The following is a 26619-nucleotide window of genomic DNA, read 5'->3' as shown; positions in this document are numbered from 1 at the left end:
GGTCTTCTTTGCAGATGGTGCTCGGGAGTGGGGCTTCTAATTCCCCAAGCCTCGGAAGTCGCGCTAGTCAGTTACTAGCCACTTTTGCCAAGTCGCCGGTCCCACGTCCCTCGTCGCCTCCACGGGTCTCAGCTTCGCTGGAGATGTGGATCTGGTTCAGAGGTGTCTGGAAGTCTCGGCGCTGGTCGGTCTCTGCAGTCGTCCCTCGTAGGATTCAGTCGCAAAGCAAGCAGCAGTCGCTGGATGGTGCCTGGTTGCCCAGGGTGGTCACTCCTTGGCCACAAGGGAGATTTCTTCAGTCTTCTTCCTGAGGTCGAATGTCGAAGGTCCAGAGTTTCTGTTCAAGTTGCAGATTCAGGTTAATCTAATTTAGCAGGGCCCAACTAGCTACTAATATACTGGGCTAGTGGGCTGGGCTACCTGCAAGGTCCCTCCTATGGGTGGGACCAGGACGGGGAGTGGCTACACCCCCTTTCATTTGTCCAGTTTTGCGCCAGAGCTGGGGCTGGAGTGCCCCCGCACCGGTTTGAACTGGACTATGCATGGGACACCTTGTGTGCCCCAGGCAGTGTCTCGTTTCATTCAACCCTCCCTGCCCCAATACACTAAATCCTGTCTAGGGTGGTGCTCTCACCTCCCAAGGCAGGAAACCTATTGTCCAAGCCTCCCTCGCTGGAAGGACTCCCAGCAGCAGGAGGTCAGACTTGTGTCTGTGGCAGCAGCATCCATTTTGTGATGCTGGGGCTCTGGTTAACTTTAACCGGGTAAGTAGGTTTCAACATGTCTTCTCCCTCTAGAAGGGGGGAATAATATCCTCATTGCCAGAAATGGTATGGGGGTATTATTCCAAAGTGTTAAACACCTTACACAACATGTTTCGATTAAGCCAAACCATAGTTACCATAACCGTTTAAGATTATAAGGTACTTTAAGAGTATATGGTAGGCTATATCATAGAACAGCTATAAGGACATGGTTCCGAAAGCTGCAGACAGGCTCAGCTCATGCTAGAGCACCATCTCACATGTTACCAAGCACTCTGCCTCCAGGATTGTTAAGGCATGCCATAGGAGTGGCTGATAGGTACACATGTGTCTATATATAAGGTAGGTATAGGAATACTACACCTAAGCAAGGGGTGATTACACGACCTTGCCCCAGCTGAGTGATCAGCCAGTTGTGTCATAATGGAAGGCCAGGCCAGGGGTGGCATAATACATGCTGCAGCCCCTGGTAGGCCTAGGGTACACCTATTCCCTGGGTACCTAAGGTACACTGTACAGGGGCCAATAAGGTGATCCTATCCAATTGGGTTATGCACCTAAAGTACATAGAGAGAGAACAGCTGGGCTGTGGGTCTGATTAGCAGGCCCACAGCCACATCTAAGTCGAAAACCAGTGGAGCAAAAGCAAAAAGTAGGGGTGAACATAGAAAGCATACCCTACTCTCCTACATTGTTAACAGGAGGATGAGAGTGTGTCTGATTTCTGTACCTGGTTTGAAGATACATTTCTAATGTGGATTCCTCACCTTATGACTAGCCCCTGCGCCAGCATACCGCGGTAAATTCTTTCCTAGCTCTCCCACGTCGACGAGGACGTCACAATTGCACAGCTCCGCTCGCGACACCGTATGACGTCATCGGAGCCCTAAAAGGACCTCGTCGGCGTGCTGACGTCAGTTCCCTTTTTTCTGATGGATACATCTGCCAATGGATTCCTCACCTTGTGGATATCCCCTGCGCCAGCAACATTCGGAAACTTTTATAGCAGTCCACGCCGATGAGGTCGAAGACGACGTCACAGAGGAACGGCTCCGCTCGCGACTCCGCTGACGTCACCGGCTCCATAAGAGGACCTCGTCGGCGTGATGATGTCAGTTCCCTTTTTTCCGCGCCGTCGAAGCCAACGGATTTCGGGAATCGCTGTTGTTAGCATCGTTGTTACTTTGTGTATTATCTAGATTTTCTCTGTTCTTTCTCGAGAATGTCGACAAGGAAGTCTGGATTCAAGCCTTGCCGTGAGTGTGGCAAGCACATGTCGATCACAGATCCACATGAGGACTGTGTGTGGTGTTTGTCATCAGACCACGACGTGGATGGCTGTTCCAGCTGCCGCAAGATGAGCACGAAGGCTCTTAAGGAACGGGAAGCGAAGCTCTTCATTGCAAAAATGAAGAAGGAGAAGAGAGGGAGAAGGAGGTCGAGGACGAGGTCGAGGTCTCGATCAAAGTCAAGGTTGGCGTCGAAGTCGACTTCGGGGCATGCTTCTCGAGCCAAGAAGCATAAGAAGAAGAGAAGACACTCGTCTCGACACCATTCGTACAAGAGTTCGGCCCCGAAGTCGAAATCACCAACTCGACGCCGGAGGGACTCTGTTTCTCCTTCTCCTGTGCCTGATTCACCTCATGGTCCTTCATCGCCAGTGGCTTCCTTGACTCCGGCTTCACCGGTTCCGGCTCAGACTCCAACGCCGGTTCCATCTCTGGCGCCGGTATCATCTCCGGCTCCATCTCCGGCCCCGGTAGAAGAACTTCAAGTCCCGGGTGAGCCTGCGACGCCGTTGATTCCACCGTCGGCGCCGGTTGGCCCGAGTCCGGTGATGCCTGACCAGTACCCTGCTTTCCCTGGACCAGGTCAGGACCCCTCGCATTATTTAAATGCTATGTACAGGGTGTTCGCTAGAGCCATGTACACCACTGGTGCACCTGCGGGTCCGATGGGTCCAATGGCGTTTAATTTAGAGGTGCCGCAAGTATATCCACAGGCCCCTTTCATGCCGTTCTTTCCAGCGACGCCATCTTGGCATCTACCGGCGCAGAGGACGTCGACGCCGCTTCCATCCTCACCGGCTCCGGCTCGACCTCGTTCGACGCCGGCGGCTCCTGCAGATCCACGCTCGACGCCGGCGCCGTCGGATTCGAACACGGCCGACGCCGATGATACGGATTTGGTCCAGAAGAGAGGCTCAGAGGGTTGTTGATAAGCGGAGGTACCTTCTGGAGGAAGCAGAGGAAGGAGAATTGGTAGAATCAGATAAAGTATTTGAGGAGCTTAAGGAAGCTAGTGGGTTGGATTTGTCACCTGAGTGGGAGATTACTCCACCATCGGACGAACGCTCTAAGGACGTTGCTCCTTATCATGCAGTTATCAGGAAGGCTGCAGAACTGCTTGATCTCCAGTTACCAACTACGGAGTTTAAATCGAACATTTTTACTGAGGTTTTACATTCTCCTACGGCAGCTTCAGAGCCATTGCTTCCTTTTAATGAGGCCATTATGGACCCTGTGTTAGAGGTGTGGCGTAAGCCCTTTTCTGCTCCTGCGGTCTCTAAGACGGTTGCTAGGAGATATAGGGCAGCCCCAGGGGACCCTGAGTTTTTAACGTCACATCCTTCACCTGAGAGCCTGAGATTCAGGCAGCTTGTTCGGGAACGTCCAAGGGTGCTTTTCCTCAGGTTCCAGGGGACAGAGAGGCTAAAATGCTGGACCAATCAGCAAAAAAGGTATTTTCATCAGCCAGCATGGCCTTGAAGTCAACGAACGCCACTTGTCTTCTAGGACGCTATGTGCATGCGCTTATGGATTCTGCTAAGAAGCTGGCGCCAAAACTGTCTGAGGAGGATAGGGCTGGATTCAATGAGATCTTGACTGATGCCCAGGCGGCTGCACGCCAGGTGATCCAAAGTGGACTGGACACGGCGGATTCAGTGGCGAGGATCATGTGATCTTCTGTCGCCACCAGAAGGAGTGCATTGTTAAGATCTTCGGAGTTTTCACAGGATGTGCAATCGACTCTTTTGGACCTTCCATTTGATGGATCTGGCCTGTTTGGTAAAAAGGCAGATGCTGCTCTGGAGCGTTTTAAAGAGAGCAAGGCGACGGCTAAATCTCTGGGCCTGCAATCTCAGTTGAGGGGGTCTTTTAAAAGGTACAGAGGGTTCAGAAGGACATCCTTTTGATCCTATAGAAAGACCCAGCAGCAGCAACAGCAGCAGCAAGGTTCCTCGTCTAGAGGTTTCAGAGGTAGAATCAGGGGTCGCACACGTGGCCGTCAACTCTCCTCCTTCTCTTCCTCCTCCTCAGCCCCTCCCACCACCGCAAAGCAGCCCTAGATCCGCCATTCCGGATCATGCTGGTCCTGTGGGGGGCCGGCTTACCCATTTTCTACAAGATTGGGAGTCTGTAACTACAGATCTCTGGGTTCTGGATCTTGTAGAAAATGGGTACGCCCTTCCCTTTCGGGAATTCCCTCCAAATGACCCTCCTTGTCAAGGGGCTTGCTCGGAGGACCACCGTCTTCTTCTACAGGAGGAAGTCCTGATGCTATTTCAAAAAGGTGCGATAGAGGTGGTTCCAGAGCAGGAGAGGGGTCAGGGATGCTACTCCCGGTATTTTCTGATTCCGAAAAAAGGACGGCAGATTGCGTCCGATATTGGACTTCAGAATCTTGAATCTTTTTCAAAAGCAAGAGAAGTTCAAGATGCTCACCCTTGCTCAGGTTCTTCAAGCGCTGAATCAGGAGGACTGGATGGTGTCGCTCGACTTGCAGGATGCGTATTTTCACATCCCCATCCTGAAGTCGCACAGGAAGTATCTCCGGTTTACGGTAGGGTCACAACATTATCAGTTTGCGGTCCTCCCGTTTGGTCTTACTTCGGCACCTCGAGTCTTCACGAAGGTGATGGCAGTGGTGGCAGCCCATCTCAGAAGGTCGGGGATCTCAGTTTTCCCTTATTTGGACGACTGGCTGATCAAGGCGGAGTCACCAGAGAAGGTGCTACGTCATCTGCAGGATACAACTTAGCTGTTGTACAAATTAGGTTTTTCGATAAACGTGCCCAAATCTCACCTTGTGCCCTCTCAGCGCAACCTGTTCATAGGTGCGGTACTGGACACTACTGTTTGTCAAGCATTCCCTCCTCCTCAAAGGATTCTCGACATACAGGAAATGATTCCATAATTTTACAATGGAGCGGTCGTTCCAGTTCTGAAGGTCCTTCGCCTGCTCGGTCTGTTTGCTTCCTGCATTCTGTTGGTCAACCATGCACGCTGGCACATGAGGGCGCTCCAGTGGTGCCTCCGCAAGCAGTGGTATCAGCACAAAGGAGATCTCAGGGAGTCTGTCCGGATCTCCAGAGAAGCTGCAGTGGATCTGTCCTGGTGGAGCGTGGAGGGCAACCTGTCTCAAGGGAAGCTCTTTCATCTACCTCCATCGGTGGCCACGGTGATAACGGATGCATCCACCTTAGGGTGGGGTGCTCATCTGGGGGATCTGGAGATCAAGGGTCTTTGGTCTCCAGAGGAAAGGTTGCTTCACATCAACCTTTTGGAATTGAGGGCAATTCGTTTAGCACTCAAGGCATTCCTCCCTTCCCTTCGCGGCAGTCTGTTCAAGTCCTGACGGACAACACTACCGCGATGTGGTATATAAACAAACAGGGAGGAGTGGGGTCTCTTTGTCTCTGCAGAGAGGCCCTGCGTCTATGGTCCTGGGCTCAGGACCAACAGATTTGTCTGATGGCAAATCATCTGGCCGGGGTGCTGAACGTACGTGCGGACTGTCTCAGTCGGCAGTTCTCCGCCGACCACGAGTGGAGGCTCCATCCGGAGGTAGTTCATCATGTCTTTCGGATGTGGGGGACTCCTCGGGTGGACCTGTTCGCCACCCGCGAGAACGCGCACTGCCCGTCACTTTGCAGTCTCCAGTATCCGAGGCAGGGAGCGCTGGGGGACGTGTTTCAGTTGAGTTGGAGCTCACGACATCTTTACGCGTTTCCTCCCATACCCTTGATTCCTCGGGTTCTGAGGAAGATTCGCCAAGACCGGGCCCAAGTCATTTTGATCGCCCCGGATTGGCCAAGAAGGGTGTGGTATACAGATCTTCTCCACCTCTCCTCGTGCCCTCCGCTCCGTCTCCCTCTGAGGGCAGACCTCCTCTCGCAGTCGGAGGGGCAGGTTCTACACCCCCACCTCCAGAGCTTACACCTTCATGCCTGTAGATTGAACGGGGCAACCTGAAATCCTTCTCTCTCCCCCCTGACGTGGTGGATGTAATTTTGTCTGCCAGACGTCATTCCACTAAATCCATATATTCCTATAGGTGGTCTAAATTTGTACTTTGGTGTGGAGAGAAGTCAATTGATCCTTTGAAGGCTCGTCTGTCTAACATTCTACAGTTTGCCCTTTCTCTTGCTCAGCAAGGCTTTGCTGTGGCCACTGTGAAGGGATACTTATCGGCTTTGTCGGATTTCCTTTGCTTGCCGGATCAGCCGTCATTATTCAAATCACCTATTGTTCTTAGATTTCTTAAGGGTCTCACAAACAGGTTTCCTCCTACTCCCTTTATTGTGCCTCAATGGGACTTAAACCTTGTCTTAACTTATCTGATGGGTTCTCCCTTCGAGCCCTTGCACAAGTGTCCCTTGAGACTGTTGTCTTTTAAGACGGTTTTCCTCATTGCAATTACCTCGGCAAGGAGGGTAAGTGAGCTTCAAGCTCTTAGTTCAAAACCCCCGTTTTTGGCCATTCATGCTGAACGAATGGTACTCGGGACCAGGGCTGCATTTTTGCCTAAGGTGGTAACTCCTTTCCATCTGGGGCAATCCATTACCCTCCCTACCTTCTATCCTCCCCCTCACCCTTCCAAGGAGGAGGAGAGACTTCACCGTTTGGACCCTAAGAGGGCGGTGAGCTTCTACCTTGACAGGACAAAGGACTTCAGGGTTAATGACCAGCTCTTCGTGGACTTTGTTGGCCGCAGAAAAGGTCGAGCGGTGCACAAGCGCACCCTTTCCAGATGGATTGTCTTGTGCATCAAGATATGCTACTCTTTGGCGGGTAAGGAACCTCCAGAGGGTTTGAGAGCTCATTCCACTAGAGCAAAATCTTCCACTTCTGCTTTATCTAGGGGTGTTCCTGTGGAGGACATTTGTAGGGCGGCAACTTGGGCCTCCCTCCACACCTTCGCAAAACATTATTGCTTGGACAACGAGGTGAGGAGGGACGGACACTTTGCTCGTTCCGTCCTTCAGGACTTTTTGGTATAGAAGGGTGGGCACCCTCCTCCGGGAGTGGGGACTGCTGTGGGAATCTATTCACAAGGTGAGGAATCCACTGGCAGATGTATCCATCAGAAGAACAAGTTACTTACCTTCGGTAACGCTTTTTCTGGTAGATACAGTATCTGCCTGTGGATTCCTCACTGACCCACCCGCCTCCCCGTTGTCCATCCTTCTATACCTACAATTCTATTGATGGTGTTTCAAATGGTATTTGTTACTGTCAAAAGCATTGTGTTATTCTTTTGCCTGTTTATTTCTTCTTCACACTGTGTGTGTTGTTTTGCATATCATGTACTGTGTATACTGCGTATATATTGCTGTCGGTCCGTCCGTGTGCCTCGAAGGCACGGAAAAAAGGGGCGGAACTGACGTCATCACGCCGACGAGGTCCTCTTATGGAGCCGGTGACGTCAGCGGAGTCGCGAGCGGAGCCGTTCCTCTGTGACGTCGTCTTCGACCTCATCGGCGTGGACTGCTACAAAAGTTTCCGAATGTTGCAGGCGCAGGGGATATTCACAAGGTGAGGAATCCACAGGCAGATACTGTATCCACCAGAAAAAGCATACCGAAGGTAAGTAACTTGTTCTTCCGCGCCGTTGACGCTTAACGTTTTTTTTAGGGCTCTCCATTTTCATCGAGGAAAACTTTGTATCTCTAGTTTGTTCCTGATGGCTACTTACAGGAAGACCGGGTTTAAACCCTGCAGAGAGTGTGGCGGGCATATGTCAATCATTGACCCGCATGAAGATTGCCTCTGGTGTTTATCCTCGGATCAGGACGTCGAGGAGTGGCGAAGCTGCAAGAAGATGAATCCGAAGGCCATTAAGGAGCAAGAAGCTAAGTTGTTTATGCCTAAAGCTATAAAGGAGAAGAGAGGTCGTAAGAGGGTGTAGTCTTCATTGTCCCATACATCGAGGTCGAAGAAACATAAGAAGTCCAGGAGGAGGCATGGCTCTCAACACCGTTCTTCGAAGACCAGGGCCTCGAGGTCGAGGTTGCTGACTCGGCTGAACAGCCTCGAAGAATGGACTTTGCTTCTCCATCTCCTTCTCAGGTGAAGCCGGTTCCATCACCGGATCCGGTATCACCGGGTTCGAAAGGCTCTTCGCAGCATGAAGACTCACCGACTCTAGCGATGTCCTCGGTGCCTGGGGAATCGACTCCAGACCGGGTGACTTCCCCTGTGCGGGTGCCATCCCCGGCTCTGCAACCTCCATCTCGACCTCAGGAAGGTACGGATCCTTATCCTGCTTTTCCTGCTCCTGGATGAGACTCTTCGCATTTTCTTAATGCAATGTTTGGCATGTTTGCCAGGGCCTCTGCTCCATTCGGTGTGCCTTCGGGCCCCGTGGAGCCTTTGGCCTTCAATTTGGGTGTTCCTCAGTTTTATCCTCAGGCACCCTTTATGTCTTTCTTGCCGTCGACTCCGGCTTGGCATTTCCCGGCGCCAAGGTCCTCCACTCTGACTCCACGGACTCCTCCAGGGGTTGACTCGGCTCCGCCTCGAGTTCAACCGGCGTCGAGGTTCGAAGTCGATGCTCCTCCGTCGACGTCGTTGATGGCTTCACCGACGTTGCATGCGGCGCCGCCGACGCCTATTCCTAAACATTGCTCTAGGAGAGAGGGGCAGAGGATCCTTGAAGAGGATGAATATGCACAGAATCAGGAGGAAGGGGAGATCATTGATTCTATGGATGAGTTTGAGAGCCTCCCCCAGGCTAGTGGCTTGGATACTTCTCCTGCGTATAATCTCCCATCTGCGAATGCTGGTGTTGTGCAAGACATTGCTCCTTATCATATGGTCATAAGGAAGGCGGCTGATTTGCTTGGTTTACAGCTTCCCTCTGCCGAGGTGAAATCTAATATTCTTACGGAAGTGCTTAATACTTCTTCTTCCACTAATGAACCGTTGCTTCCCTTTACTGATGCTTTGACGGAACCAATAATGGAGGTGTGGCAGAAGCCTTTGTCTGCTCCTGCAGTTTCTCGCTCCATCGCTAGTAGGTACAGGCCTGCTCTTGATGATCCGGCTTTTTTATCCTCTCATCCTGCGCTGGAATGTCTAGTTGTCCAGGCTTCTTGTTCGAAGCCGTCTCTGGTTCTTTCCCTACCATTTGTGGTGATCGGGATTCTAAAAAGATGGAGCAGGCGGCAAAGAAGATGTTCTCTTCTTCAAGTATGGCTCTTAAATCCACTAATGCTACCTGTCTTCTTGGAAGGTATATCCATGCTTTAATGGACTCAGTCATGCAGCTAGCTCCTAAGTTGCCTGAGGAGGATCGAGCTAATTTCATGGAAGTCCTTTCTGATTTGCAGGCTGCGGCACGTCAGGTGAATCAATCAGGCCTGGACACTGCTGACTCTGTAGCTCGTGTGATGGGATCTTCTGTGGCTGCAAGGAGGCAGGCTTGGCTTCGTTCGTCTGGTTTCTCACCGGATGTTCAGGCAACTTTGCTGGATTTGCCCTTTGATTGGTCAAAACTCTTTGGTTCAAAGCGGACTCAGCCTTAGAGCATTTTAAGGACAGCAGGGCTACTGCAAGGCCTCTAGGCCTCCAGGTGCAGTCCAGAGGATACGGATACAATCGGTATCGTGGATTTGGGCGATCGGCTTCCTTTCGTGGCCGTCAGCAATCTCAACAGGGCCAGCAACAGCAGAATCCCTTCTGCAAGTCATACAGAGGGAGGAATAAAAGAGGCCTCAGGGGTGCAGCTCGACAACAATCCTCCTCCTCTTCCTCTACTTCCCCTCCCGCCACCGTTGGTACATCAGGAAAGCAGTTCTAGATTCCCCATCTTAGAACATGTTGGTCCGGTTGGAGGTCGGTGTCCCATTTTCTATAAGAGTGGAGACTGATCACGTCACATTGTTGGGTCTTGAATCTTGTAGAGAATGGGTACGCCCTCCCTTTTTTGGAGTTTCCTCATCCTTACCCTCCTCGCCAGGGTTGGTGCTCAGAGGACCACTTACTGCGGAGCAAGAAAGGGGTCAGGGTTGCTACTCCCGGTATTTCCTGATCCCCAAAAAAGATGGTCACTTAAGGCCAATCCTGGACCTCAGGATTTTGAACCTTTACCTCAGACAAGAGAAGTTCAAGATGTTGACCTTGGCTCAGGTTCGGCTTGCGCTGCAATAGGAAGACTGGATGGTGTGCATCGATCTACAGGATGCGTATTTTCATCTTCCCATCCTGAGATTGCATCAGAAGTATCTCCGGTTCACGGTAGGGTCGCAACATTATCAGTTTGCGGTTCTTCCGTTCGGTCTTACTTCCGCACCTTGAGTCTCTACAAAGACAAATATGCACATTGGTTGACCCCAAGAGGTGCATTCGAAGTACCCCTGCTGGTCCAGGGCAGCCGCTGGGCCAATCCCAAACCTCTTCCTCTTCCACTTCCCCTCGCAACTTGCTGCATCAACACCCTTGTCTTCAAATCCTTTGACTTCTTCTCCACCCTTTCTTTGTCCTCATTCTTTCTATGCTCGTAGTACTGTGCCATACTCAAAATCACTGATGGGATGAGGTCGTCCAAGTACTTTCCGAAGTCTACAAACTAGTTGCAATCTCGGGAAGCAAGTTAGTGACAAATCTGTTAACAAACAAACAAACAAACTTCACCCTCCTGTGTCATGTCCTGACCACTAAAGTTTAAAACACCCCGTCAAACCTGGTAAAGAAATCAGACACACTTTCATGCTTCTTCTGTCGACACGCAGTCAACTTATCCCAATCCACTCGCCTTTGCGGGATAAGGGAGTGCATGTAAGTGATAATACGCCCCGGCAAAGCTAGGAGCTCCTCTTTCGGCTTTTCGCGGGGCTTACGCTCCTTATCTCAAGCCTTGATCTCCTCCCAGGTGCCACCCAACTCCAGTGCATGATTCTGCATATGAACCTGCCTCCATATATTCACCGGTACCAGCAGACCGAAAAATAACTCTATATCAGCTAATGTCATCACTGTCGAGGAGGCTGCCTCCGTCAATTCTTTATATTATGCAGTCAGGTTTTTCCAAGGGTCTGGCAACTGGCTCTTTAGGGATAGCACCTCACTCCTCTTCCAAAGAGTGTAGATCCACTGCTCCTGAATCCGAGTGTCGACTCGTGGTCTGATTACAGTGTACGTGGAGTTGTGCAGTTCTGGTATTTCAGGATGGTAAATGGGATGGACCTCCCTCATGGGATGCTGTGTCCCTATCATCGGAACCTTTTGGAGCAATCTGCCCTGATAACCCACCAAAGTCGTTACATTGCTAAAAACCTCGTTGTGAGCCATACCTGTAGCATATACCCGGTCCCGTATGTTATAGATTATCTGCGATGCAACAGCCTGGAAACACTGCTCCCACAGTCCTATTAACGTGGCTGACATATGCTTGAGAGCGTGCTGTTTCACGAAGGGCTCATAATCTTTCATCACACTCCACACATTTTCCACACTATAGATCGGGTTCCGAGCCCACTGAGCCCCCTGATTCGCCACCATTTGCTTTTCCTCATCACCCACAGCAGAACACACCAACACTTTCTTCATATGGTTCTGTGCTGTGGCCCAATTCCCTTTATATATACCACTTACAGGGTTCTCGCCTTTCTGCAGTGTTTGGGGTATCATACTTGAGGCAGACTATGAGACAGGTATCATCATAAAAGGGGGCAGTGTTGTAGGAGTGAAAGGGGGTGTAGCGGTAGATGCGGAATCAGTAGACAGAATAGGAGAGCCAACGGCCCCCAGCCCTGTTGCCGGCGTGAGGAGTGAGGAAGCAGGCAGGGCTGGGGCCGAAGCAGTGAGACTAGAAGCAGAAATACTAGAGAAAGCGACACCAGGGGCCGGGGTCTAAGATGTGGGAACCTCTGGGTATATTCGCTCAGGAGCATAAGCTGGAGGAGGGCGAGAATCCAATAGCTCTTCAACAAAAACATCACCCTTCTCTCTAGTAACATAACATTTATCAGACTGCAACCGAAACTTCCTATCTGCACATTCTATGCCTTTCTTTACCTTTTCCCTTTCATAGGCCACTGCTTTCTGCATTATCGTTTGCATCTACCTTTTCCGGGCCTCTTTCTCTGCTCTCATACGTCGTTGTTTTGCTTCCTTTTGCCATAGTATTAAAGAATCAAACATCGACTTCCTGCTCTTTTTAGAGAACAATTTGTCCTGCAAGAAATTCTATTTTCGTTCATCAAACGAGCCAGTAAGTGGCCATTGTAACTCAGGATTGTCCCTCGTATATTTATTCCACAGTGGGCTAAACATAATAGGGCCAATACCATGCTTGAGGTATACGTCGAAATTTGGAGAACCCTCCGGAGGCGCAGGCTGGCTCTCTTCCACTCGAGCATCAGTGAAACAACATTGGCATCCAAAACATCCTAACTTACTTAAACAAGGCATCTTAATATAAAACACACACTCTGTCCCCAACGGACAAGTATAACACCAGCAAAAATAATAAAAGGAAAGCCAAATAATAAGAAATTGATCAAGAATCAGACATCAACGGTCCAGAGACCACTTCCTGCAGTCCGGAGACTGTACAGAGTTCAATAAGACAGGCTCTAGCCCCAGACCCTTTCAAGCGCAGACCAAATTTTCAGTTAGCCTGGCAGATTGTTCGCAAACAGTCCCAGACCTTCTCAAGGGTGGGCCAAATTTCCAGTTGGCCTGGTAGACTGTTCACAAAAACTCTTTTAAAAGGGTCCGCAAACCCACCAAGTTCAAACCAAGACAGCCCAGGGACTGCACCATGACACAGCCCGACGGCTCGTGCCGTTCAAGCAAGGCAGTCCGAAAACTGCACCAAGACAGTCCAGGGACTGTACCAAGACACATCCAGTAGGCCTGTGCCTTTAAAGAATGGTGCCTTTTTTCCAAGAATCAAATCACTCACCTGGTGCACACAGGTTGAGTCAAATTATTCTCCACTGGCGACTCTTCAGACCAAACGGTCAACTTCAAGGTTTTGCCCTCTCAGGACCCCTGCCGGTGACCACTAGACGAGGAGACGCCCTATCAGCCGGGCGGGGCAGCTGCGAGAACCAAGCTCGATTGTGTGGGATACCCCGATCTGCCCAACCGACCAAACACACCCGACCCTACAACCCGATTACGGGCGAGTCGGATCACCTTGCAGGGTCCCTGTTTGGGTTCCAACTGAAGGAAGTGGCCCTTAGGGGCCACCCGGGTTACTTTCAGCCACCTTCTATGCCTTCCCAAGAATGAAGAGTCAGTCAGACAGAGAATACAAACATCGTTTATTAGCAATACTCTGCAGAGGAGTCCAATCTGACCTGCACTCTAAGATGTCTGCCGGGGGACTGACCCCCAACAGTCTGCAACACGTAATCATTCTTCCCAAGAGCCTCCAACCACACCCACGATGGAAAGTTACCGCCCTGGGCCGAACATGAAAAAAGGAGGCACAGAAGGATGAGCTACCACCTGCCAGATGGGTACATACTATCTACAATATAGGGCTACAGTGCTGAGTCTCAGCGTCTCCTAACATGGGAGCAGAACTACACACTTAGATAGGTATGCAAGGGCAGAATGGCCTATTCATTAGTAAGTCGGGAAGCAGTCTTGAACAGGAGAGAAAATAATAAGGAAGTACAGTGTTCTGCTGAGGCAAGCATACTGAATAATGAGGCCTAGTTCGGGCACAGCCTAAGCAGCCTAATAGGGATTACGAAATACATAATGAAGACATACTCGCTAACTGAAGCCTGCACATTAGGGAAATAACTCAGTGGGTTGCATAACGTGAATACAAATGGCGTCTATTTAGCCACACACTGCTAACCTAATATAGCATGAAACGAGTGCATAGCAGGAATGGGATTTTCAAACCTAACAACTGCACCTGATGTTGCTACGGTGTTCAGTAATTCTTATTTTGGCAGCCCGAGTTGTCATATCGACATACCTTTTCTAGCATGGGTATGTGATCATGTATAGACAGTAGCGGGTATTGCAATTAGTGTGGGACTTTTGGGTCCAGGTTTCTGAAGGGCCCAGTTTGATTTCTTTGGAAATTCGTGTTAGGGGGCACACACTACATGACCTGCAAGGGTAATGGCCTGTGATAGGTGGGAGTCCCCAGAGCTGCTGTTCCCGTGGTGTGTTTTTAGGGGGTGGTCTGGTGTGTACGATTATTTCTGATGGATACATCTGCCAGTGGATTCCTCACCTTGTGAATATCCCCTGCGCCAGCAACATTCGGAAACTTTTGTAGCAGTCCACGCCGATGTGGTCGAAAGCGACGTCACAGAGACACGGCTCCGCTCGCGACTCCGCTGACGTCACCGGCTCCATAAGAAGACCCCATCGGCGTGATGACGTCAGTTCCCTTTTTTCCGCGCCGACGACGCCAACGGATTTCGGGAATCGTTACTGGTAGCTGTTCTGGTTACTTTGTATGTTTTCTGGATTTCTCTGTCTATCTTCTAAAAATGTCGACAAGGAAGTCTGGGTTTAAGCCTTGCTGAGAATGTGGCAAGCACATGTCCATCACCGACCCACACGACGATTGCGTTTGGTGTTTGTCCTCGGACCATGATGTGGGAGGTTGTTCGAGTTGCAGGAAAATGAGCTCGAAGGCGCTTAAGGAGAGAGAAGCAAAGCTCTTTATCGCCCGGATGAAGAAAAAGGAGAAAAGAAGAAGATCCAGGTCGAGGTCGAGGTCGGCTTCCAAGTCGACTTCGGGACATGCTTCAAAGAGCAAGAAGCATAAGAAAAAGAGGAGGCATTCATCACATCATAAAGCTTCGACGTCAAAGTCGAAATCGCCTGCTCGATGTCGGAGAGAGTCAGTGTCTCCTTCTCCTGTCCCGGCTTCGCCTCCGGTTCCATCTTCTCCGGTGCATTCGCCGGCTCCGGCTGAATCCCCGGTGCCGGTGTCATCTCCGACGCCGGTTCCATCTCCAGATCCTGCAAGTCCTCCGGCTCCGTCTCCGACTCCAGCCCAGGATGAGGATCGTCAGGCTCCGACGCCGGCTGGTCCAGCTGATCCGCGTTCGACGCCGCTGCCGGCGCCGTCGGATTCGAACACGGCGCCGCCGACACCGCAGGTGCGGATCCGTTCAAGAAGGGAGGCGCAGAGAGTGCTAGAGGAGAGACGCTTTTTGATGGAAGAGGCTGAAGAGGGGGAATTGGTCGAATCCGATGGGGTGTTCGACGAATTGAAGGAGGCGAGTGGTCTGGATTTGTCTCCGGAGTGGGAGATCTCTCCACCATCAGACGAACCCTCTAAAGACGCAGCACCCTATCATGCAGTGATTAGAAAGGCTGCGGAGTTGTTGGACCTTCAATTGCCATCCACCGAATTTAAGTCCAATATTTTAACTGAGGTGTTGCATTCTCCAACTGCGGTCTCAGAGCCTCTGTTGCCTTTTAACGAAGCAATTTTGGAACCTGTGCTGGATGTATGGTGCAAGCCTTTCTCAGCTCCTGCAGTCTCCAAGGTAGTCGCAAGAAGGTATAGGGTGGCTCCAGGGGATCCTGAATTTTTATCATCGCACCCTTCACCTGAAAGCCTAGTAGTTCAGGCGGCTTGTTCTGGATGGTCGAAAGGGGCTTTTCCTCAAGTCCCAGGGGACAGGGAGGCAAAAAAGGTGGACCAATCAGCTAAGAAAGTCTTTTCATCAGCCAGTATGGCTTTAAAATCTTCAAATGCGACTTGTCTGTTGGGGCGCTATATCCATGCGCTTATGGATTCGGCTAAAAAGTTGGCGCCAAAACTGTCAGAGGAGGATAGAGGAGGCTTCAATGAAGTTCTATCGGATGCCCAGGTGGCTGCTCGCCAGGTTATTCAGAGTGGCCTGGATACAGCGGACTCAGTTGCCAGGGTCATGGGGTCTTCAGTTGCTACCAGGAGGGGTGCATGGCTTAAGTCCTCCGAATTCTCATCTGATGTCCAGTCAACTTTATTGGACTTACCTTTTGATGGGTCTGGTCTGTTCGGGAAGAAGGCTGATGCTGCTCTCGAGCGCTTCAAAGAAAGTAAGGCTACGGCTAGGTCGTTGGGCCTTCAATCCCAGCCGAGAGGTACTTTCAAGAGGTACAGAGGATTTGGAAGGGCGAGTTTTCGTTCATATAGACCAACCCAGCAGCAGCAGCAACAGCAGCAAGGCTCCAAGGGATATAGAGGAAGACTTAGGGGTCGCTCACGTGGCCGTCAACTCTCCTCCTCCTCTTCCTCTTCCTCAGCCCCTCCCACCACCGCAAAGCAGCCCTAGATTCGACATTCCGGATCATGCTGGTCCTGTGGGGGGCCGGCTTACCCATTTTCTACGAGATTGGGAATCTGTAACTACAGATCTCTGGGTTCTGGATTTTGTAGAAAATGGGTACGCCCTTCCCTTTCGGGAATTCCCTCCAAATTAGCCTCCTTGCCAAGGGGTTTGCTCGGAGGACCACCGTCTCCTCTTGCAGGAGAAAGTCCTGGAGTTGTTTCAGAAAGGTGCGATAGAGGTGGTTCCAGAGCAGGAGAGGGGTCAGGGATGCTACTCCCGGTATTTTCTGATTACGAAAAAGGACGGCAGACTGCGTCCGATATTGGACCTCAGAATCCTGAACTTCTACCTGAAACGGGAGAAGTTCAAGATGCTCACCCTTGCGCAGGTTCTTCAGGCGCTGAATCAGGAGGACTGGATGGTGTCGCTCGACTTGCAGGATGCGTATTTTCACATCCCCATTCTGAGGTCGCACAGGAAGTATCTCCGGTTTACGGTAGGGTCGCAACATTATCAGTTTGCGGTCCTTCCGTTTGGTCTTACTTCGGCACCTCGAGTCTTCACAAAGGTGATGGCGGTGGTGGCAGCCCATCTCAGAAGGTCAGGGATTTCAGTTTTCCCTTATTTAGACGACTGGCTGATCAAGGCGGAGTCGTCGGAGAAGGTGCTGTGCCATCTGCAGGATACAACTCAGCTGTTGTACAGATTGGGTTTTTCGATCAATGTGCCCAAATCTCACCTGGTGCCCTCTCAGCGCAACCTGTTCATAGGTGCGGTACTGGACACTACTGTGTGTCGGGCATTCCCTCCTCCGCAAAGGATTCTCGACATTCAGGAAATGATTCCTTTATTTTACAACGGAGCGGTCATTCCAGTTCTGAAGGTCCTTCGCCTGCTCGGTCTGTTCGCTTCCTGCATCCTGTTGGTCAACCATGCACGCTGGCACATGAGGGCGCTCCAGTGGTGCCTCCGCAAGCAGTAGTTTCAGCACAGGGGAGATCTCAGGGAGTCTGTGAGGATCTCCAGAGAAGCTGCAGCGGATCTGTCTTGGTGGAGCGTGGAGGGCAATCTGTCCCAAGGAAAGCCCTTTCATCTACCTCCATCGGTGGCCACAGTGATAACGGATGCATCCACTCTAGGGTGGGGTGCTCATCTGGGGGATCTGGAAATCAAAGGTCTTTGGTCTCCGGAGGAAAGGTTGCTTCACATCAACCTTCTGGAATTACGGGCGATACGTTTGGCACTCAAGGCCTTCCTCCCTTCCCTTCCCTTCGCGGTCAGTCTATTCAAGTCCTGACGGACAACACTACCGCGATGTGGTATATAAACAAACAGGGAGGAGTTGGGTCTCTTTGTCTCTGCAGAGAGGCCCTGCGTCTATGGTCCTGGGCTCAGGACCATCGGATTTGTCTGATGGCAAATCATCTGGCCGGAGTTCTGAACGTGCGTGCGGACAGTCTCAGTCGGCAGTTCTCCGCCGACCACGAGTGGAGGCTGCATCCGGAGGTGGTTCGTCATGTCTTTCGGACGTGGGGGACACCCCGGGTGGACCTGTTTGCCACTTTCGAGAACGCGCACTGCCCGTCATTCTGCAGTCTCCAGTATCCGATGCAGGGGGCGTTGGGGGACGCGTTTCAGTTGAGTTGGAGCTCACGACTCCTTTACGCGTTTCCTCCCATACCCTTGATTCCTCGGGTTCTAAGGAAGATTCGCCAAGACCGGGCCCAAGTCATATTGGTCGCCCCGGATTGGCCAAGAAGGGTGTGGTACACAGATCTTCTCCACCTCTCCTCGTGCCCTCCGCTCCGTCTCGCTCTGAGGGCAGACCTCCTCTCGCAGTCGGAGGGGCAGGTTCTACACCCCCACCTCCAGAGCTTACACCTTCATGCCTGGAGATTGAACGGGGCAACCTGAATTCTTTCTCTCTCCCACCAGATGTGGTGGATGTTATTTTATCGGCCAGGCGACACTCCACCAAATCCATATACTGCTATAGATGGTCTAAATTCGTTCTCTGGTGTGGAGAGAGGTCAATTGATCCCTTGAAGGCTCGTTTGTCTAACATTTTGCAGTTTGCCCTTTCTCTTGCTCAGCAAGGCTTTGCTGTGGCTACAGTTAAAGGATATTTATCGGCTTTGTCGGCTTTCCTATGTCTGCCGGATCAGCCGTCCTTGTTTAAATCACCTATTGTACTTAGGTTTCTCAAGGGCCTCACAAATAAATTTCCTCCTACTCCTTTTATTGTACCTCAATGGGACTTAAACCTTGTACTGACTTATCTTATGGGTTCTCCCTTCGAGCCCTTACATAGGTGTCCCTTGAGACTGTTATCGTTTAAAACGGTTTTCCTCATTGCAATCACCTTGGCAAGGAGGGTAAGTGAGCTTCAAGCTCTTAGTTCAAAGCCCCCATTCTTGACTGTGCATGCCGAACGAATGGTGCTCCGGACCAGGGCTGCGTTTTTGCCTAAAGTGGTAACTCCCTTCCATCTGGGGCAATCCATTACCCTTCCTTCTTTTTATCCTCCCCCTCATCCTTCCAAGGAGGAGGAGAGACTTCACCATTTGGACCCTAAGAGGGCGGTGAGCTTTTACCTGGACAGGACAAAAGACTACAGGATTGATGACCAGCTCTTTGTGGGCTTTGCTGGCTGCAGAAAGGGTCGTGCGCACAAGCGCACCCTTTCCAGATGGATTGTACTATGCATCAAGATCTGCTACTCCCTAGCTGGTAAGGAGCCTCCGGAGGGTTTGAGGGCTCATTCTACTAGAGCAAAGTCTTCCACCTCTGCTTTGTCTAGGGGGGTTCCTGTGGAGGATATTTGTAGGGCGGTGTAGGAGAGTAGGGTCTGCTTTCTATGTTCACCCCCACTTTTTGCTTTTACTTTACTGGTTTTCGACTTAGATGTGGCTGTGGGCCTGCTAATCAGACCCACAGCCCTGCTGTTCTCTCTCTAAATTAATACTATGTACTTTAGGTGCATAACCCATTTGGATAGGATCACCTTATTGGCCCCTGTACAGTGTACCCTAGGTACCCAGGGCATAGGTGTACCCTAGGCCTACCAGGGGCTGCAGCATGTATTATGCCACCCCTGGCCTGGCCTTCCATTTTGACACAACTGGCTGATCACTCAGCTGGGGCAAGGTCGTGTAATCACCCCTTGCTTAGGTGTAGTATTCCTATATCTAACTTACATATAGACACATGTGTACCTATCAGTCACTCCTATGGCAGGCCTTGACAATCCTGGAGGCAGAGTGCTTGGTAACATGTGAGATGGTGCTCTAGCATGAGCTGAGCCTGTCTGCAGCTTTCGGAACCTTGTCCTTATAGCTGTTCTATGATATAGCCTACCATATACTCTTAAAGTGCCTTATAATCTTAGACGGTTATGGTAACTATGGTTTGGCTTTATCAAAACATGTCGTGTAAGGTGTCTAACACTAGGGAATAATACCCCCATGCCATTTCTGGACATGAGAATATTATTCCCCCCTTCTAGAGGGAAAGACATGTTAAAATCATACTTCAACTGTTAGCCTCTGACCAAAGCCTCAGCATCACAAAATGGATGCTGCTGCCACGACACAAGTCTGACCTCCTGCAGCTGGGAGTGATCCCAGCCAGGGAGGCCTGGACAATAGGTTTCCTGCTTGGGGAGGTGCTAGCACCTCCCCAGACAGCCTTTAGTGTATTGGGGCAGGGTGGGCTGAAAGGAATGAGACATGCCTGGGGCACACAAGGTGTTCCTTGCATAGTCCAGTTCAAACCGGCGCTGGGGCACTCCAGCCCCAGCTCTGGCGCGAAACTGGACAAAGGGAAGTGGGTGTAACCACCCCCTCCCAGGTCCCACCCATAAGGCGTGACCTAGCAGGTATCCCAGCCCCCCAGATTAGTATAAGAGTGGGAGTTGGGCCTCAAGACTTTAGATTATCCTGAACCTGCAAAACTGAACAGAAACTCTGGACCTTCGACATTCGACGAAAGAAGAAGACTGAAGAATCTCCCTTGTAGCCAAGGAGTGGCTACCCTGTGCAAACAGGCACCATCAAGAGACTACCCTTTGCTTTGAGACCGTTCTACGAGGAACCGACTGCAGAGCCCGACCAGAGCCTTGACTTCCAGACTTCTCCGACCCCCATCCACATCTGCAGCAGAGCTGAGATCCGTGGAGGCGACGAGCGACGTGGGACCGGCTACCTGGAAAAAGTGGCTAGTAACTTACAGCGCAGCTTCTGAGGTACCCTCGAAGTTGTGCACCGGGGATTGAGAAGCCCCAACCCCAAGCACCATCTGCACCGAAGATCAGCCCCCCACACTCCACGAGTCCTGCGTGGGGCCCTTCAGCATTTTCCTGCTTGCCGCGTCTGTCCAGTTGCTTGCCCGCTGGCTAGTGGCCTTTGTGACGACGCACCCTGAAATCTTCTGCGCTGGTTTGGCTCCTCCAGACTGGCTCCCGCTTCTCTGCAAAGAAGAAGCACCCCAGACCTTCCTGGTCTGCACCAGAAGCAAGTCCTTCGTTCTTCGTGGGTTCCGCTTGCCAAGGCTTGGTGAGTCCTAGTCCAACTTCGACGCCGCCGACAGCAAGAGCCTTCGTGGGACAGCTCGCCTCCTGGTCCTGGTCGTCCTCGACGCTTCCTGGTCCTCCTGGCTGCATCGACACGCTTCACCTTCACCTGCAAGTCTTCACGACATCGCCTGGTTCCTTCCTGGTTCCACGTGGTCACTGGCTAGTGACCTTGACTCTGTCCCTTCTGCTTGCAGGTTTCTTCTCTTCTTGATCCCAGCCTTGGGATCCACCGGACACTCTTCACTGACTGCCTGTCAGCATCTTTCTTCAGGCATCCATAGGAGTCGACGACGAAAACGACGCATCTTCACCCCTATGCACCCGCAGCCTGTGGGCTAGGTAACTTGGGTACTCCGGTGCTCATCAGGATAGTGACTATCCTAGTGTCTAGTTTTCAAGTCTCAACTTCCTAGCTACTCCGGAAGTGTCCTAAATCTACCGTTTTCTAAACTGTACTATTGCTATTGACTTTTACGCATCACGCGTGAGTGTTTCCACTCTGCACACGAATCCCGTGGGCCTCCCACTTCCTAACTAACGCTAGTGTAGTGTAGCCCCAGCGATTCCCTAGGCCTAGGCCTACTCTATTTCCGTGACAGTGGTTCTTATACCACTTACTTAGTATATGGTTTGCGTGGCCCCTAGGGCCTAACTGTATTACTTACCTGTGTGACTTAATGTATGCATAAATAAGACTGTGTTGTACTTACCTCTAATCTCATAAAGAGTGCTGAGGGTTTGCTTAGAATAAATACACTTTATTTTATATATATATCTGTTGTGGTGTCCTTTCATTTGGTATTCAAGGGATTATATATGGTATCACAGCTGGCTTCACATGCCATTCAGAGTTTAGCCTAAGACTGCTCTTGTCCATGCTACCACTAGGATAGCTGGTCTATAAGGTTGACTTTACAACCAATCACCATAAGGGTATTTGGACTGATATAAGGTGTACACTAGAACTAGTGACATCATACATCAGGCCAACTTCTCACAGGCGGCAACTTGGGCCTCCCTTCACACCTTTGCAAAACATTATTGCTTAGACACTGAGGTGAGGAGGGACGGGCATTTTGCTCGTTCTGTTCTTCAGGATTTTCTGGTGTAGAAGGGTGGACACCCTCCTCCGGGAGTGGGGACTGCTGTGGAATCTATTCACAAGGTGAGGAATCCACTGGCAGATGTATCCATCAGAAGAACAAGTTAATTACCTTCGGTAACGCTTTTTCTGGTGGATACAGTATCTGCCTGTGGATTCCTCACTGACCCACCCGCCTCCCCATTGTCCATCCTTCTATACCAGTTATTCTATGGCTGTAATCCTATTGATGTTTTCAAATGTGTTTCCTACTGTCAAGGGCATTATGTTATTTCTAGTGCTTTGATGTTTATTCTCCACACTGTGTGTGTTGATATGCGTATTGTGTACTGTGTATACTGTTTATGTACATATTGCTGTCAGTCCGTCCGTGTGCCTCGAAGGCACGGAAAAAAGGGGCGGAACTGACCTCATCACGCCGATGGAGTCTTCTTATGGAGCCGGTGACGTCAGCGGAGTCGCGAGCGGAGCCGTGTCTCTGTGACGTCGCTTTCGACCACATCGGCGTGGACTGCTACAAAAGTTTCCGAATGTTGCTGGCGCAGGGGATATTCACAAGGTGAGGAATCCACAGGCAGATACTGTATCCACCAGAAAAAGCGTTACCGAAGGTAAGTAACTTGTTCGTCTCTGATGTTAGCGGTGCGTTTGAAAGAGAAACGTGGGGTAGCTGGTGACATATCACCAGTATGGAGTTTGCACCAGTGCTTCTTGCTGATCTTTTTTATTTGGTTAGACTGGGGTATGAAAGATGTGACGCAGGTGATCACATCACAGGGGACCCGTTCAAGGTGTTCCAGGAGGCCCTCTCTATTGTTATTTCTTATTGTCTTGTAAGCTCTCTGTACCACGGCTTGGAGATATTGTCTAGCCACTAAGTCTGTGCTGAGAGATTGGGCCTGTTGTTTGTAGTCGTTGATGGCGCTGAAGTTGCGACATATTCACAAAAATTGTCCAAATGGAATGTTGTCACGCAGGTGCTTGGGATGGTGGCTATCGTACCTGAGTAAGCTATTACTGCCGGTGGGCTTTTGTATGTTGTGGTTGAGGGTTCATCCTCGTGCAGGGAGATCAAGAGGTCAAGGAAGGGTAGTTCAGAAGAAGAAAGATTACTGCTGAACCTAAGGAACTGGTCAAGGGTATTCATCCATTGACAGAACTCCAGGCAAACTTTGTGTGTGCCCTGCCACAGGATGAGGATGTCATCTATATATCTCTGCCAGACCAAAATATTGGTCTTGTAGGGATTGTCATTGTTCTGGCTGTATTTCTTCTCAAAGTCAGCCATGTAGAGACAGGCCAAGCTAGGAGCAAAGGTACTGCCCATTGACGTACCCTGTGTCTGATGGTATTGAAATGGAAGACGTGTTCCTTAAGGGCTAGGATCGCACACTCCATGATGAAGCAGACCGGGGTGGCAGAGGACCAATGCTCAGCACTGAGGCTAGTTTCTATTACTTCCAAGGTGGCATCTTGGGGTGTTGGTGCACTGAGCTTTTACGTCAAGGGTGACAAGAAAGTCAACATGAATGTCCTCACCCAAGCTTTCAAGGAGGTTCAATGCAGTTATTTGTATTGTTGTTTTGAGGGGGTTTTCCGCCATAGTGATCTTGATAAGTAGGTCATCAGCCAGTCGTTTGGCAGTATTGATATTGAGAATCAGCCAGTCCCTGGTGTATTTCCATGCCACCAGGGACCACTCCCTCATGAAGACTAGATCTTCTAGGAAATCTGTTGCATATTCCTTACGATCAGGCCACCGGGTGCGATGTTTGCTCGTAGGTATTCTGTCATTCGAAGACCTTGTAGTGTGATTTTCACATATGACCTCATCATCGCGGTGAGTGAGCTCCAATCCTCTGATTGGTTGGTTCCTGAGGTGGATCCGTCAGCTCCCAATAGTGAGGGAGCTCTGAGTATTTCGGATACCATATCGTCAAAAGTAAGGCCTTGATGGAAATCCATGGTGGTTAAAGGTGGTTCAAAGGTGTATTTTTACCTGCCTTTTTCCCTCCAGGTGTTCTCCAGAAAGTAGAAATTATTTTTACACACACGTCCACTTTCACCTTGGATTACGACACAAGTCCAGATCATAGGGGGTGGAATCTCTTAGTCCACCCTTTGACCATCCCTAGAGTAGGTGAGGATCCCCTGGTCCTGAAGAAATGCCATAGAACCTACTGGATTGGGCATGAAACATGTGGACCATTTCCACCTTTCACACATCACTTTGAGCTGCAGCAGGTATCATTTTCCTCGCCAGCCACGACTTTCAAAGTCAGTTGTTTTTAACCATAGCTTCGGTATCCAGCGAATAAAATAGTTTTTGGAATCCCCTAGCTATTTTTAGTCGCACCTTTTCACTCCCACTTCTACTCACCATACACACGCCCCGTACCTCTTTTTGGGTTCACGTCGGCAACCAGAGAAGAGCTCCGGCAAAGAGCCCCACTGCGGGGCCCATTAGGCATTGCAGTACTGGCCCAATGAGAAGTTGCCCTATGATGAAGCATGACACCCCTTGGGGTGTGTGAGGGTCCTTGCTCCTTATTGGAGCAATCCCATTCCCAGTCCACCTCCTAAGCCTGGAACACCCAGCTTCTTCTCTCCCTCTTTCCCTAACTCTCCCTGCCCTCCCTAGGAACTACATACCTTTGTTTCCACCAATATTACCAGGAGCCTTTATGCTGGACCTACCAAGCCCCTGTCCTTCCTTTTGAGAATTTTATAGACTCTGTCCCCTCTGCTTGCAGGTACCTCTCATCTTGATTCTACCTTTAGGTTCCACCGGACTCCTTCGTCTTCTTCTCCAGAGGCATCTTTCCTGAAGTCCTCCATTGTGGTCTGCGGCGAATCCCGACTTTGATACATATGCACCCGGCTTCCCTGGTGTAGGTATCCTGGTTCCTGGGGTGTCCATGGGTAGGGTGACTCTCCAACCTTCCATCTTCCACAGGGTTTCTTTGAGATCTGCTGGAAAGGGTCCTATTTCTCTAAAACTGCAACCGTGACTTACCCATGAGAACGGACAGTGGGGTGGTGTACTTCCGGGAAGCACTGGAGCTGGACTTGTACTTCCGGCACGGCGTCCCGGCGCTCTCCGGCCAGCTTTCTGCCGCTGGCTCCCGTACGCGGCTCTTGGAGGGGACGCTCCCCTCCGGCGCTGCCTGCTCCCCGCTCTGAGGCCCAGCGGCGGCGGTGGCGGGGCGAGCTGAGGCCGCGGTGAGCGAGATATGGATAAACTGACCATCATCTCAGGATGTCTCTTTTTAGCCGCCGACATCTTCGCCATCGCGAGCATCGCCAACCCCGACTGGATCAACACCGGCGAGTCTGCAGGTGCCCTCACGGTTGGCCTTGTGCGACAGTGTCAAACTATTCATGGACGTGACCGGACTTGTATCCCACCCCGGCTTCCCCCGGAATGGGTCACAACGCTATTTTTCATTATTCTTGGCATTATTTCATTGACTGTTACATGTGGATTGCTAGTGGCCTCCCACTGGCGAAGAGAGGCGACTAAATATGCTCGCTGGATAGCATTTACTGGAATGATCCTGTTCTGTATGGCCGCCCTGATATTTCCGATAGGATTTTACATCAATGAAGTTGGCGGGCAACCATATAAATTGCCTCACAACACAGTAGTTGGCTCATCATACGTACTGTTTGTCTTATCCATTTTCTTTACTATAGTTGGACTACTATTTGCTGGCAAAGTTTGTTTACCTGGCTGATGAATGTCTGAACTGCGTGACATTTATTTTATATAATTTTCTGGCTTTTTCTGGAGGAAAGCAAGACCTCAAAGCATCCTGCATTCTCCAAAGGATGCTCGAGATGGGACTACTGAACTGTCGCTGAGGAGGAGCGCTTTGAATGGTTTTTACTATGCACTTTGGATACAAAAAGGAGAGCCTTTTTCACTACCAAATACAGACAACATTGACTTATCTCCTGCGCATATTAATGCAGTCAGGTCTGCACTGTGAGGAGCTTGTGACGACGAATGCTTTACACTGAGCAGCCTAAATGTCCCTTCAGTATTGCACCTACTCCTGTTTATAACTTCTAACCATTAATTTGAAAAGTTCAGGCGTTTCTGGACTTGGGTAGCCGAGGGTTGCAAAGCAAGTCCAAGTGGGGCTGGCCTCACTGAATAAGAGTTGTGTATTTTGTGACTTCAAGAATTGAATGCCATTTGCTACCAAAACTGATGGACCTTGCATTTACTGCATAAATAAGCCTATAGATCAAAACCTGTAATGTAAAATAACACTATGCTTGTTTTTCCTTTCTGTTCCGCTGTAGGAACCTCCCCATTCTAGACCATTCATGGTTGGGTGGGGCCAGGGTTGGGGGTGGGCGTAGGTGTAGTGGGAGCATCTGGGAGTGAGGTGGGTGGGTGGGGGGTCGAGGCGGTTCGTTATATTTATATAAATCTATATTTTTTGCTGATGCAGTATACAGTGTATATACAAATGGTTCCTGGAAGAGAACTTCTAATGCTTTGCCAGCAAAAACACTGTGGTGTGCAAAACTAGAACTCAATAGAAAAAGCCATTACTCTGAAGGCCGCGTAGTAAAGGGAGTCTTCAGTATACCTCATTCTTTGTAGCAGCCCTTGATTTTAACAGGTTTTGTA

The 26619-nt window shown here is 50.5% G+C and overlaps 1 protein-coding gene across 1 annotated transcript; it reads left to right on the top strand.

The window, feature by feature from the left end:
• Positions 1–24999: 24999 nt before the first annotated feature.
• Positions 25000–26122, top strand: LOC146834992 (uncharacterized protein C16orf52 homolog B). The gene has a single exon (XM_085600162.1). The coding sequence runs from the start codon at positions 25208–25210 to the stop codon at positions 25709–25711; it is 504 nt and encodes a 167-aa protein (XP_085456288.1). The 5' UTR covers positions 25000–25207; the 3' UTR covers positions 25712–26122.
• Positions 26123–26619: the final 497 nt, after the last annotated feature.

Source organism: Triturus cristatus, chromosome 4_2 (assembly GCF_964204655.1).
Source record: "Triturus cristatus chromosome 4_2, aTriCri1.1, whole genome shotgun sequence".
NCBI lineage: Eukaryota > Metazoa > Chordata > Amphibia > Caudata > Salamandridae > Triturus > Triturus cristatus.
The sequence above is the reverse complement of the archived record's forward strand: the minus strand, read 5'-3'. Positions and strand labels throughout refer to the sequence as shown.

Excerpts from the sequence above, each read along its gene's own strand:
- LOC146834992 (XM_085600162.1), top strand. The coding sequence starts at position 25,208 with ATGGATAAACTGACCATCATCTCAGGATGTCTCTTTTTAGCCGCCGAC.